General features: G+C 42.0%; 1 protein-coding gene across 1 annotated transcript in view; it reads left to right on the top strand.

The window, feature by feature from the left end:
* The window catches only part of Pgd (phosphogluconate dehydrogenase), a 34,735-nt gene that overhangs the window by 2,006 nt on the left and 17,646 nt on the right, over nucleotides 1–15,083 (top strand). The window contains exons 4-6 of the mRNA XM_004657658.3: nucleotides 9,912–9,977; nucleotides 11,167–11,285; nucleotides 13,046–13,115. Coding sequence (XP_004657715.1) covers nucleotides 9,912–9,977; nucleotides 11,167–11,285; nucleotides 13,046–13,115 — 255 coding nt within the window. The remainder of the gene's footprint in view (nucleotides 1–9,911; nucleotides 9,978–11,166; nucleotides 11,286–13,045; nucleotides 13,116–15,083) is intronic.

Raw genomic sequence — 15,083 nt, forward strand, 5'->3', positions numbered from 1 at the left:
TTTTTTTTTTTTTTCTCTCTCTTTAGCTTGTATTTTATTTTATTTTTTAATTTTTATTAACATTTTCCATGATTATAAAATATATCCCATGGTAATTCCCTCCCTCCCCACCCCCACACTTTCCCATTTGAAATTCCATTCTCCATCATATTACCTCCCCATTACAATCATTGTAATTACATATATACAATATCAACCTATTAAGTATCCTCCTCCCTTCCTTTCTCCACCCTTTATGTTTCCTTTTCAACTTACTGGCCTCTGCTACTAAGTATTTTCATTCTCATGCAGAAGCCCAGTCATCTGTAGCTAGGATCCACATATGAGAGAGAACATGTGGCGCTTGGCTTTCTGGGCCTGGGTTACCTGACTTAGTATAATACTTTCCAGGTCCATCCGTTTTTCTGCAAATTTCATAACTTCATTTTTCTTTACCGCTGAGTAGAACTCCATTGTATAAATGTGCCACATGTTCATTATCCACTCGTCTGTTGAGGGACATCTAGGCTGGTTCCATTTCCCAGCTATTATAAATTGAGCAGCAATAAACATGGTTGAACATGTACTTCTAAGGAAATGAGATGAGTCCTTTGGATATATGCCTAGGAGTGCTATAGCTGGGTCATATGGTAGATCAATCTCTAGCTGTTTTAGGAACCTCCACACTGTTTTCCACAATGGCTGGACCAGATTGCATTCCCACCAGCAGTGTAGAAGGGTTCCTCTTTTTCCACATCCCCGCCAACATTTATGATCATTTGTTTTCATGATGGTAGCCAATCTGACAGGAGTGAGATGGTATCTCAATGTAGTTTTAATCTACATTTCCCTGATGGCTAGTGATGTGGAACATTTTTTTAGATGCTTATATGCCATTTTCTTCCTTTGAGAATGCTCTATTTAGCTCCATAGCCCATTTTTTGATTGGCTTGTTTGATTCCTTATTATTTAACTTTTTGAGTTCTTTGTATATCCTAGATATTAATCCTCTATCAGATATATAGCTGGTGAAGATTTTTTCCCATTCTGTAGGTTGCCTCTTTGCTTTTTTCACTGTGTCCTTTGCAGAGCAAAATCTTTGTAATTTCATGAGATCCCAGTGATTCATCTGTGGTTTTATTGCCTGAGCAATTGGTGTTGTATTCAGAAAGTCTTTGCCAAGACCAACATGTTGAAGGGTTTCCCCTACTTTTTCCTCTAGCAGTTTCAGAGTTTCAGGTCTGATGTTAAGGTCTTTAATCCATTTGGACTTAATTCTTGTGCATGGAGAGAGAGAAGAATCTATTTTCATCCTTCTACAGATATATATCCAGTTTTCCCAACACCATTTGCTGAAGAGGCTGTCTTTTCTCCAATGTGTATTTTGGGCATTTTTATTGAATATCAGGTGGCTATAGCTACTTGGGCTTACATCTGGGTCGTCTCTTCTGTTCCACTGATGTCTGTTTTTGTGCCAGTACCATGCTGTTTTTGTTAATATGGCTCTGTAGTATAGGTTTAAAATCTGGTATGGTGATACCACCAGCCTTATTTTTGTTGCTCAGTATTATTTTAGATATTTTTTGTTTAGAGGTTTTTTGTGATTCCAAATGAATTTTTGGATTGTTTTTCCTATTTCCATGAAGAATGCTTTTGGAATTTTGATAGGGATTGCATTAAATGTGTAGATTGCTTTAGGTAAGATTGCCATTTTCACAATATTGATTCTTCCAATCCAGGAACAGGGGATGTTTTTCCACTTTCTAGTGTCTTCTGCAATTTCTCACTTGAGTGTTTTAAAGTTCTCATTGTAGAGATTCTTTACTTCCTTGGTTAGGTTTATTCCAAGGTACTTTATTTTTTTTGATGCAATTGTGAACGGGAGTGAATCTCTGATTTCATCCTCTGTGTGTTTGTTGTTAGCATATATGAAGGCTACTGATTTCTGTGTATTTATTTTGTATCCTGCTACATGGCTGTAGGTTTTGATCAGCTCTAACAGTTTGCTAGTAGAGTCTTTAGGGTCCTTTATGTACAGAATCATGTCATCTGCAAATAATGATAACTTGATCTCTTCCTTTCCAATTTGTATCCCTTTTATGTGTGTCTCTTGCTATATTGCTATGGCTAAGACTTCCAGAACTATATTAAATAAAAGTGGGGACAGTGGACACCCTTGTCTTGTTCCTGATTTTAGTGGAAAAGCTTCCAGTTTTTCCCCATTTAGTAATATGTTGGCTGTAGGCTTGTCATAAATAGCCTTTATTATATTGAGATATGTTCCTTCTACTCCCAGTCTCTGTAGGACTTTTATCATGAAGGGATGTTGGATTTTGTGAAATGCTTTCTCTGCATCTAATGAGATGATCATGTGATTTTTGTCCTTCAACCCGTTTATGTAATGTATTACATTTATAGATTTGCGTATGTTGAACCATCCCTGCATCTCTGGGATAAAGCCTACTTGGTCAGGGTGAATGATCTTTTTGATATACTCTTGTATTCTGTTTGCCAATATTTTGTTGAGAATTTTTGCATCTATGTTCATGAGGGAGATTGGTCTGTAATTTTCTTTTTTTGTTCTATCTTTGCCTGGTTTTGGTATCAGGGTGATGCTGGCCTCATAGAAGGAGTTTGGTAGAATTCCTTCTTTTTCTATTTCCTGGAAAAGCTTAAGAAGCAATGGTGTTAGCTCTTCCTTAAAAGTCTGGTAAAATTCAGCAGTGAATCCATCCGGGCCTGGGCTTTTCTTAGTTGGGAGGTTATTGATAACTGTTCGGATCTCCATGTTTGTTATAGGTCTATTTAAGTGATTAATCTCATTTTGATTTAATTTAGGTAGGTCATATAGATCAAGGAAATCATCCATTTCTTTCAGATTTTCATACTTTGTGGAGTATATGCTTTTATAGTATGTCCCTATGATTTTTTGAATTTCTCTGGAATCTGTTATGATGTTACCTTGTTCATCTCTGATTTTATTAATTTGTGTCTCTTCTCTCTTTCTTTTGGTCAGATTTGCTAAGGGTTTATCAATCTTGTTTATCCTTTCAAAGAACCAACTCTTTGTTTCATTAATTCTTTGGATTGTTCTTTTTGTTTCTATTTCATTAATCTCTGCCCTAATCTTTATTATTTCTTCCCGTCTGTTTTTTGGTTTGCCTTGTTCTTCTTTTTCCAAGGCTTTAAGGCGAAGCACTAGGTCGTTTACTTGCGACCTTTCTAATTTCTTAATATAGGCACTTAAGGCTATAAATTTACCTCTTAGAACTGCCTTCATTGTGTCCCAGAGATTTTGGTATGTTGTGTTCTCATTATCATTTGACTCTATAAATTTTTTGATTTCCTTTTTGATTTCTTCATTGACCCACTCATCATTTAGTAGTGTATTGTTTAGTTTCCATGATTTTGTGTATGCTCTATAGCCTTTCTTGCTACTGATTTGTAGTTTAATTCCATTGTGGTCAGATAGAATGCAAGGAATTATTTCAATTTTCCTGAATTTGTTAAGATTTGCTTTGTGTCCTAATATATGGTCTATTTTAGAGAATGTTCCATGTGCTGCTGAAAAGAATGTATATTCTGCAGCCTTTGGATGAAATGTCCTGTATATATCTGTTAGGTCCATTCCTTCTATGACCTCATTTAGTCCAGATGCCTCTCTGTTTATTCTTTCCCTGGATGACCTGTCAATTGATGAGAGTGGGGTGTTAAAGTCACCCACCACCACTGTGTTTGGTGTTATATCTGTGACCTTAGTTCTAATAGTGTTTGTTTGACGAATTTGGGAGCCCCCATGTTAGGTGCATATATGTTTAGAATTGTAATGTCCTCCTGTTGGAGTGTGCCCTTAATCAATATAAAGTGACCTTCCTTATCTTTTTTGACTAACGTCGGACTAAAGTCTACCCTGTCGGATATTAGGATAGCAACCCCTGCTTGTTTTCTAGGCCCATTTGCTTGAAACACCGTCTTCCAACCTTTCACCCTAAGATCATGTCTATCCTTTGTAGAAAGGTGAGTTTCTTGGAGACAACAAATTGTAGGATCCTGCTTTTTAACCCAGTCTGCAAATCTATGTCTTTTCGTTGGGGCATTGAGACCGTTGATATTAAGAGATATTATTGAAAGGTGTGTATTTATGTTTGCCATTTTTTTGTGTGTGTGTGTTTCTGGTTCTACCTGTGCTCTCTTCTGTTAACTGGTATTTGAGTATAGCTGGTTTTTTCTAGGTTCCTTATATGTGTGCTTTTCCTTTTGTTCAGCATGGAGGATTCTATCAAGTATTTTCTGTAGAGCTGGTTTTGTCTTCAGATACTCCTTTAACCTGCTTTTGTCATGGAATGTCTTTATTTCTCCATCTATTTGGATGGATAACTTTGCAGGATAAAGTAACCTTGGTTGACAGTTGTTATCTTTCAGAACTTGGAATATATCACTCCAAGCCCTTCTGGCTTTAAAAGTTTGTGTTGAATAATCTGCTGTAATTCTGATGGGCTTGCTTTTGTAGGTAACTTGATTTTTCTCTCTAACTGCTTTCAATATTTTTTCTTTGGTGTGTGTGTTTGGAAGTTTGATTATAATATGGCGAGGAGAGCTTCTTTCTGGGTTTTGTCTGGCTGGGGTTCTAAAGGCTTCCTGTATCTGTATTGGCACCTCTTTCCCAATTTGGGGGAAATTTTCCTCTATGATTTTATTGAAGATGCCTACTATGCCTCTGGAGTGGAGTTCTTCTCCTTCTACTATGCCCTGAATTCTTATATTGGATCTTTTCATAGTGTCCCGAATATCTTGAAATTCCCACTCATACTTTTCTATAAGTTTGTCTTTCTCTTTGTTGGACTGCATTAGGTCTGCCACCTGGTCTTCTAGCTTAGATATACTGTCCTCTCCCTCATCCATCCTACTGGTGAGATTTTCTACAGAGTTTTTTATTTCATTAACTGTGTTCTTCATTGCTAGTAATTCTGACTGGTTTTTCTTTATTATTTCTATTTCTCTATTTATGTCTTGTATTGCCTTCTTTATTTCATTAAATTGTTGTCCTGCCTCTTCTTTGATTTCTTTGATTTCCTCTTTGATTTCTTCTTTGATTGTTTTCATGTGTTCTTTGACCTCTTTGAACATATTTATAATTATTCTTTTGAACTCTTTCTCAGGCATTTCCTCTAACTCTTTCTCACTGGAGGACATTTCTGATGCATTAATACTTTTAGGTGGATTTATATCGTCTTGCTTTTTAGTGTTTCTTGTGTTATAATGTATATATTTTTGTATCTTGGATTAAGTTAATGCTTGGATTTTCTAGCTAGCTGTGTATTCTTAGCTGTATCAATTGATTTGATGTAATATATTTTCAGGGTAGGACCTTAAGGTGTTAGGTGTGGCTCTTAAGACTCTCAGAGTATCTACAAAGATGTTCTTAGGGGTTGAGTTTCCCTGCTATAGGAGTATTCAAGCAGGCTGAGTGGAATAAAATACAGGTAGATTCTAAAATTTAACTAAACACTGTACACATTCAATCAAAAACAGCCCCGAGTATGTATGCAAGAGTAGTTATTATAATGACCAGATCCTCTATCAACAAAGAGGTTTAGATTTCTGGTCTGTTGAGGGATCCAAGTCAGCTTATGACCAAGTGAGACCCTTCCCTGGTGCAATCCCAGTTACCTTGGGTGATTTTGGTCTCAGTCAAGTTGCTGCCTGAGTCGTCGGGCTGCTGTTCTGATTTCTGGAGCTGGGCACTTGCTTTTCCTACGGGGCAAACTGAGCCGCTGCTGCTGCCTCTGCTGCTGCTGTTGCTGCCACTGCTGGAGCCACCACTGCTGCTGAAGCTGCCGCTGCTGTGTCCACTGCCGCTGCTCCCCCTGAAGCTGCTGCTGCCGAGTCTGCCGCTGCTGCCACTCCTGGGTCTGCTGCTGCTGGGGCCGCTGTTACCGGTGCTGGAGCCGCTGATGTTGCTGCCGAACTCTGCTCCTGCTTGGGTCCCGTTGTCAGCCCAAGTTGGCGTGGCCGGGTCCGGGCCGCTGCTCTGTTCGCTGGAGCTGGGCTCAGGCGGTGGGGGAGGGGAGGGAGCTGGGGCTGCTCTGGTTGTCTCGCTGTTCCACGTGTTCTTCTACCTCGCGGTCTGCTCCTCCGTTGCTCGCTGCCGCTCTCCCCTCACGTTTCCCGAGTTGCGGAGAGCGCGGTGTGAGGGGAAAATCCCGCACCTGGCTTGTCCTGCGGCTCGAGCCGAGTCTGGCGGCTTTCTGCTGCGCCGTTGCCGCGGCGGTTGGCCGAGCTGCCTGAGCCGCTTTTCCTGCCTGTGCGGGCTCTTGATGCTCTGGATCTCCTCTACGTCTCCGCTGCCGCTTCAATTTCCTATACACCTCACTTTTTAGTAAAAGTGTGTATTTTGCTGAGTTTTTTTGGTCTTTTTCCCCCCTAGGCTGCTTTGGCATGGTACCTACGCCGCCATCTTAACTGGAAGTCTCTCAGCTAGTTTTATTACTATTTTTTGTTGTTTCTGGTTTTTTTGTCTTGTTTTGTTTTGTTTTTTTGAGGTAGGGTCTCACTGTGGCTCAGGCTGACCTGGAATTTACTATGTAGTCTCAGGTCTCAGGGTGGCCTCTAACTCAAGGTGATCCTCCTAGTCTGCTTCCCAAGTGCTGGGATTAAAGGCGTGCACCACTATGCCCGGCTTGTTTCTGTGTTTTGAAATAAGGTCTTACTATATAGCCCTAGCTAGACTGGTACTTGCTATATAACTGCTCAGGAGAGCCTGATTTTGACAATCCTCTTATCTCAGCCTCCTGAGTGCCAAGATTACAGGCATGCAATACCATACCTGGCTCTGTTTTTGTTTTATTTATTTGCGAGAGAGAGAGACACAGAGAGGCAAATAGAGAGAATGGGTGCACCAGGGCCTTTAGCCACTGCAAAATGTGCTACCTTGTGCATCTGGCTTACGTGGGTCCTGCAGAATCAAACCTGGGTCCTTTGGCTTTGCAGGCAATTGCCTTAAATGCCAAGCTGTCTCTCCAGTCCCTCTGTTTTTGTTTTGATCCTGAGGCCAGAACCAGGGTATTTAACATACTAAGCACACTCTACCACTAGCTATACCCCCAGGGTTTTTTTTTTGTTGTTGTTGTTGTTTGTTTGTTTTTTGAGGTAGGGTTCATTCTAGCCCAGGCTGACCTGAAACCTGAAATTCACTGTGTGTTGTCAGGGCGGCCTTGGACTCATGGTGATCCTCTTGCCTCCCGAGTACTGAGATTACAGGCATGCACCACCATGCCTGGCCTATACCCCCCGTTTTTATATCTTACAATGTTGGTTGTGTAATATTGATAAATATTGAGTGCCATAATAAATGTTAATGTCCAAATATAGACATGTGTTTTTTTTTCCCCTTAGTATTCCTATAAAAGAACAATTCTCAAGTAGTTGCAAAACTTAGTATGAGTGACAAATGCTCCCCTTAGGGAATCCTAGGAACTAAGATCCTAGGAACTGTGCATCCAACTTGTTGGCTTTAACAAGTATGCCTTTGAGGAGAAAAAAACATACACTTATGAATGAGGGAGAAATAGTAGAAATCATTTATGTAGACACTCAGAAATATTTATACACTACCTTCCGAGAAAGTGAAGGCAGTACGCTGTAGAAGTGTTTTGTTAGAAATACCGTGACAGTAAGTGGAAGGGCTTGAGCACTCCTGTTGCAGAGCATGAGTGCTGTTAACAGTGGGGTGCCTTCCACAGGGAGCATTTGTAGCTAGTATGCTTCTGTTGCTGAGGTTTGTTTGTTTATGAGAGAGACAGTGTTATGAACGGAGGCCTTCTGCCTCTGCAAAACGAACTCCAGATACATGCATCATCTTGTACATCTGGTTTTACATGGGTACTGGCAAACCCAACCCAAGCTGTTAGGCTTTTGAAGCAATTGCCTTTAACCACTGAACCATCTCTTCAGCCCCCATTTTGTTGTTAATTCCATAGGAAGGCATGATATTGGGGAAAAAAAGGCCATGCTAAGCATTTTTATGTAGCATGATGCCAGACTGCCCAAGATTAGCTTCCAGTGTAGTGAGTTTAAAAAAGTGGTGAAGAGGGCTGGAGAGATGGCTTAGCGGTTAAGCGCTTGCCGGTGAAGCCTAAGGACCCCGGTTTGAGGCTTGGTTCCCCAGGTTCCACGTTAGCCAGATGCACAAGGGGGCGCACGCGTCTGGAGTTCGTTTGCGGAGGCTGGAAGCCCTGGTGCGCCCATTCTCTCTCTCTCCCTCTATCTGTCTTTCTCTCTGTGTCTGTTGCTCTCAAATAAATAAATAAATGAATAAATAATTTAAAAAAATATAAAAAAAAAAGTGGTGAAGAGCCAGGTGTGGTGGCGCACATCTTTAATCCCAGCACTTGGGAGGCAGAGGTAAGAGGATCACCATTAGTTCAAGACCACCCTGAGACTACATAGTGAATTCCAGGTCAGCCTGAGCTAGAGTGAGACCCTACCTTGAAAAAAACCAAAAAACAACAACAACAAAAGGTGGATATTTCAACAAAGAAAGTACTAAGTAACCTTAAGTGGAGCCTTGGAGGGAGAAGATGGAGCAATAAATGTGAAGCCCACCAGATTGATGCCCTGTGGGAAGACAGTCTTATTCGGGGCTCAGGCTCTTCCTGCCAACTTCAAGGTGTGGAGCTGTATCATTCATTCACACTCAGAACCATTGGATATGTATGTACTGGACACCTCCTCTGGTCTAGACACAAATTTTATTGGAAGTGTCAGAATCTCTTATTGTAATTCTCAGCCCTAGAGCTGAGAAATATAAACAAGCAAGTGGCACACATGGAAAATAGGAATTTTCTATGTTTGTTGTAAAAATCATAGTGACATGGAAGAGAAGTATTTCAGCTATGGAGGAGCCTGACTGGCTTTGAGAGCCTTGAGCTTTAAATAATGTGTAGCTATAGCCAGAGAGAGGATTATTGGAAATTAAACAATGTGTGTGTTTGTTTTTGGTTTTTCAAGGTAGAGTCTCTAGCTCAGGCTGAACTGGAATTCACTCTATTCTCAGGGTGGCCTCTAACCCTTGGCAAACCTCTTACCTCTTCCTCTCAAGTGCTGAGATTAAAGGCATGTGCCACCACACCTAACTAACAATTTTTTTTTTTAATTTTAATCTCTTTCTTTCTTTCTTTCTTTCTTTTTTTTTTTGAGGTATGGTTTCACTCTAACCCAGGCTGATCTGGAATTCACTCTGTAGTCTTAGGGCACCCTCAAACTGATGGTAATCCTCCAACTCTGCCTCCCAAGTTCTGGGATTTTTTTTTTTAATTTTGTTTATTTATTTTTATTTATTTATTTATTTATTTATTTATTTATTTATTTATTTGAGAGTGACAGACAGAAAGAGGCAGATAGAAAGAAAGAATGGGCATGCCAGGGCCTCTAGCCACTGGAAACAAACTCCAGACATGTGCGCCCCCTTGTGCATCTGGCTAACATGGGTCCTGGAGAATCAAGCCTTGAACCGGGGTCCTTAGGCTTCACAGGCAAGCGCTTAACTGCTAAGCCATCTCTCCAGCCCTTTTTTTTAAAAAAATTTTGTTTATTTTTATTTATTTATTTGAGAGCGACAGACAGAGAAAGAAAGAGGCAGAGAGAGAGAGAGAAAGAGAGAGAGAGAGAGAAAAAGAATGGGCACTGGGATTTTTTATAGCTGAGCATGGTGGTGCATGCCTTTTAGTCCTAGCAGGGTCTTATGCATCTGGCTTACATGGCTCCTGGGGAATTACACCTAGATCCTTAGGTTTCACAGGCAGGTGCCTTAAATGCTAAGCCACCTCTCCAGCTTAATGTTGTTTTTTTAAACTTTCGAGATAATTCTTTGTTTTCAGTGGCCTAGGTATGTTTTCTCTTTTGCCCACCTTAATACTAGTGTCTGGTTACAGGTACCATTGTTGGATGCTGGTGACATCATCATTGATGGAGGAAATTCTGAATATCGGGATACGACAGTAAGTGTTCTTCAGTTCACATTTTTTCGGTCCTAAGAATATATTACAAAGTACTGTTTAGTGGCTTCCTGGTCTATGGGTATGTGTAGAAAGATGTATGTAGAAAAACTATCAGCATAGCACATATAACAAAAGTGTGAGCTGTTTTATCGTCCTGATTTTTTTTTTCTGAGGTAGGGTCTCACTCTAGCCCAGGCTGACTCACTCTTTAGTCTCAGGGTGGCCTTGAACTCATGGCAATCCTCCTACCTCTGTCTTCCAAATGCTGGGATTAAAGGCGTGTGCCACTATGCCCAGCCTTTTTGTGTTTTTTGTTTTTTGAGCTAGGGTCTTGCTCTAGCTCAGGCTGACCTGGAATTTACTATATAGTCTCAGGGTGGCCTGAACTCATGGCGATCCTCCTATCTTTGCCTCTGCTGGGATTAAAGGCCATGCCCAGTTTTGGCTTTTTTTTTTTTTAATCTTTTAAAAACAATTTTATTTATTTATTTGCAAGCAGAGGGAGACAGACAGAGAGAGAATGGGCATGCTAGGGCCTGTAGCCACTGCAAACAAACTCCAGACACATGTGCCCCTTGTGCATCTGGCTTATGTGGGTCCTCGAGACTTGAACCTGGGTCCTTTGGCTTTGCAGGCAAATGCCTTAACCACTAAGCAATCTCTCCAGCCCTATTTTAGTTTTTGAGAGAGAGAGATGGAGGCAGAGAGTGAGAGAGAATGGGCATGCTAGGGCTTGTAGCCACTGCAAACGAAGTCTAGACAGTGCCACCTTGTTCATCTGACTTACGTGGGTACTGAGGAATTGAACTAGGGTTCATTGGCTTTGCAGGCAAGTTTGGCTTATTTTTTAACTCTCATTCAAGGGGAGTAAACTTTCTTGCATGATTGGTTTTTTTTTTTTTTTTTTTTTTTTTTGGAGACAGTGGGGGAGAGAATGAGGCACCATGGCCTCTTCAAACAAACTCCAGATGCATGTGCATCTGGCTTACATGGGACCTGTAGAGTAGATCCTGGGTCCTTAGGCTTCACAGGCTAGCATCATAACCACTAAGCCATGTTTCCAGCCCTGACTGGTTATTCTTACTTAGGCTATTGGATCATATATTGGCAAATGTGAAATGTCCATACTTGCCTTCCACCTCTTTGCACTCACTTGGAAACATCATAAAGTTGTTTTTCTCTCCTTTAGAGAAGATGTCGAGACCTCAAGGACAAGGGGATCTTGTTTGTGGGGAGCGGAGTTAGCGGTGGTGAGGAAGGGGCCCGGTATGGCCCATCACTCATGCCAGGAGGGAACAAAGAGGCCTGGTGAGTACCATCAGCCCCACCCCCATTTCAGTCCTGGGGAGGAGTGAGCAAAGCAGTTCTGTGCAGAGGCTGTGGGTGTTAGAACCAGGGAGGGCTGGGTGCATTTTGTCTCCCACCTAATAGATGTATGTACTCTCCTCTCTTACCCTGTCAAAACAGAGGTCATTGCAGTTTAAAAGCTTAATTTATTGGTTTTTTTTTGTTTGTTTGTTTTGGTTTTTTGAGGTAGGGTCTCGTTCTAGCCCAGGCTGACCTGGAATTCACTATGTAGTCTCAGGTTGGTTTTGAACTCTTGGTGAGCCTCCTACCTCTGCCTCCCGAGTGCTGGGATTAAAGGCGTGCACCACCACAATCAGCTCTTATTGTTACCTTAAAAATTTTTTTTTTCTTTATTTGAGGGGGCAGAAGGCAGAGAGGGAGAGAGAATGGGTATACCAGGGCATCTAGCCATTGCAAATGAACTCCAGACACATGTGCCACCTTATGCATCTGGCTTTACGTGGGGTACTAGGGTTGAACCTGGGTCCTTTGGCTTTGCAGGCAAGCGCCTTAACTGGTAAGCCACCTCTCCAGCCCCATTTATTGTTATCTTTGTTTTTTTGATTTTCCAAGGTAGGTTCTCACTCTAGCCCATAGTGGCCTTGAACTCACAGCAATCCTACTACCTCTGCTTCCTAAGTGCTGGAATTAAAGGTGTGTGCCACTATGCCTGGCTTTCCCCCATTTATCATTATCTTAACCCAGTTCTAAGTGCATAGACTTTGCTACCCTGTCAGTTTTTGAGATGAAACCTTTCTTGATCAGTAGTGAGTAGAACGGTGAGGGAAAGGTCTTAGGAGCCAATATATCCTCATATTAAGGCTAAGGAAGAAGTGAAGAAGAGTTGCTTTTTTTTCTACATAAGAGCATGTCTTAAGATACTGCATGGTTCTATCTTTACTTGGATACAAATGAATATACAGGCTTCATCCATACTAACAAAAACAGTCTCTAAAGGAGTTCTCTTGTGGCTTGATGCTTAGTCATAGTTTGTTCTGATATGATAATATGATATAATATGATAATATAATTTCTTTTGGTGACAGGTACAGGAGGGCCTCATGCATGACAAACATCCTCTTTACCACCATGCTCTGTCCCTAGTCCCTCTTAAGGTGCATGAGTCCTGCATATATATGATTGATTTATTTGACCAAGACAAAAAGAATGGGTGTGCCAGAGCCTCCAGCCACTGCAAATGAACTCCAGACACTTGTGCCCTCTTGTGCATCTGGCTTGCATGGGTCCTGGGGAATTGAATTTGGGTCCTTCACTTTGCAGGCAAACGCTGTAACCGCTAAGCCATCCCTCCAGCCTGAGTCCTGCTTTTTTTTTTTTTTCCCTGAGGTGGGGATCTCACTCTAGCTCATGCTGACCTGGAATTCACTATGTAGTCTCAGGGTGGCCTCAAACTTTTAAGGTGATCCTCCTACCTCTGCCTCCCGAGTGCTGAGATTAAAGGCATGCACCACCATGCCCTGCCTAAGTCCTGCTTTTTATGTGCATGTTGAGTCAGGAGCTCTGCAGCTTTTGCTCTGAGGCCCATAGGGAAGGGTGGCTCAAGCCTGTTAGTACTTAGGACTGGAGCTTTCCTGGCTCTTTATGAGCTCTTGAATCTCCCACTAGAAGGGAAACCTTGGGGGATGGTGTCCTTGACTATTGGATTTCTCTGTCTCAGCCATTTCTTCTCATTAGCTGAACTGTACTGCTCCTTCCCACAGGCCTCACATCAAGGCAATCTTCCAAAGCATTGCTGCGAAAGTAGGAACTGGAGAACCCTGCTGTGACTGGGCAAGTTCTGGGCTATCCTTTGGCAACATGGGCATGTCTGAGTGGTGAGGTGCACAGCTGAAGAAAGACCACCTTGTCCCAGTGGTTGGCTCTGTGATGGAAGCTGCTCAGTCTAAGTAGCTATCTTAGGTGACACCTGTAGTACATGCTTGTTTCTTAATGTTCTTGTGACAAAATTGACCCTTCAGAGCCTGGCAGTCACTGTGTGAAAAGCTTTCTTCAGCAAGGCATTGTGGGGCATGTCTTTATTTCCAGCACCTGGGAGGCAGAGGTAGGAGGATTGCCATGGGTTCAGGGCTCCCGTACTGTGAGACCCTACCTCAAAAAATTGAAAAAAGAAACAAACAAAATGTCTTCCGTCCTGTTACTAAATAAATCACTTAATTCTTTTGAAAAAAAGTTTACAGGATGGGGAGGAGGGAATGGACTCACTAGGGCCTCTTTTTTTTTTTTTTGGTTCATTCTTATTTATTAGAGAGAGAGAGAGTGGGAGAAGAGGGAAGGAGGGAGGAAGCAAGGGAATGGGCTCGCCAGGGCTTCCAGCCACTGCAAATGAACTCCAGATGCGTGCGCCCCCTTGTACATTTGGCTAACGTGGGTCCTGGGGAACCGAGCCTCGAACCGGGGTCCTTAGGCTTTACAGGCAAGTGCATAACCACTAAGCCATCTCTCCAGCCCTCATTAGGGCCTCTGTTGCACATGAACTCTAGATACCACTTTATTCATCTGGCTTTACATGGGTTCTGTGGAGTTGAACCCAGGCCAGCAGGCTTTGCAGTAAGTGCTGTTACCTAGTGAATACCATCTCCCCAGGCCAAGATGGATTTCTTAAATAGGAACAGGAAACATGAGCTGAAGTAAGGTTTTTGTGTGTGTGTGTGTGTTTGTGTGTTTTGAGCTGTGTTATTTTGTGGCCAAAGAATGTTGAAATCAAAGTGGGTTTGGTGCCTCAGGGAAAGTATTGAGTGGCCTCTTGGTACATCTTATATCCTGGGCCATGAAGGTAAAAGAGTCTCTTCTCCCAGCCTGTGATTTATGTTTTCTGTACTTAGATTGTCACTGAAGAGGCTGGGGTTAGTTCATCGGCACCTTCCTCCTGTGTTTGATGTTGCTGTGAGAATACATGCTATCCTATCTTGTGGCTAGAGCTGGTGCTGTGGATGGAAAAGCACGCCAGGATAAGGAGACAAGAGTTGTTACTTTGATTCTTTTAACTAATGGAGTGACATAAGACCACTTCAGGTGGTCTTGTCTATAAATTAATTGTATGGGAATTGGACTAGATGGTCTCCAAGATCTCTCTAGCTCTTTGTTTCCTTCTTTCTTTTTTGTGGGGTTGAGGAGTAGTTCTTATTTTTTTAAATATTTTATTTTTATTTATATATCTGACAGAGTAAGGGAGGAGAGAGTGAGAGAATGGGCATACCAGGGCCTCCAGCCACTGCAAGAAAAACTCCAGATATGTGGGCCTCCTTGTGCAGCTGGCTAATGTGTGTCCTGGGGAATGGAACCTGGGTCCTTTGGCTTTGCAGGCAAACACCTTAACTGCTAAGTGATCCCTCCAGCCCATTTTTAAAAAATATTTTATATTTATTTATTTGACAGAGAAAGGGGGAATGTTTTATTTCTTTATTTTTAAAGGTAGGGTCTCGCTCTAACCCAGGGCAGCCTGGAATTCACTATGTAGTCTCAGGGTGGCCTTGAACTCAGAACAGTCCTACCTCTGCCTCCCAAGTGCTGGGATTAAAGGTGTGTGCCACCACGCCCAGCTCTCTCTTTTTTTTTTGTTGTTAATAATTTTTGTTTATTTATTTATTTGTGGGCAACAGACAGAAAAAGAGGCAGATAGATAGAGAATGGGCATGCCAGGACCTCCAGCCACTGCAGATGAACTCCAGATGCATGCGCCCCCTTGATCTGGCTTACGTGGGTTCTGGGGAATCGAGCCTCAAACTGGGATCCTTAGGC

The sequence above is a fragment of the Jaculus jaculus genome, chromosome 5 (genome assembly GCF_020740685.1).
Source record: "Jaculus jaculus isolate mJacJac1 chromosome 5, mJacJac1.mat.Y.cur, whole genome shotgun sequence".
Classification (NCBI taxonomy): domain Eukaryota; kingdom Metazoa; phylum Chordata; class Mammalia; order Rodentia; family Dipodidae; genus Jaculus; species Jaculus jaculus.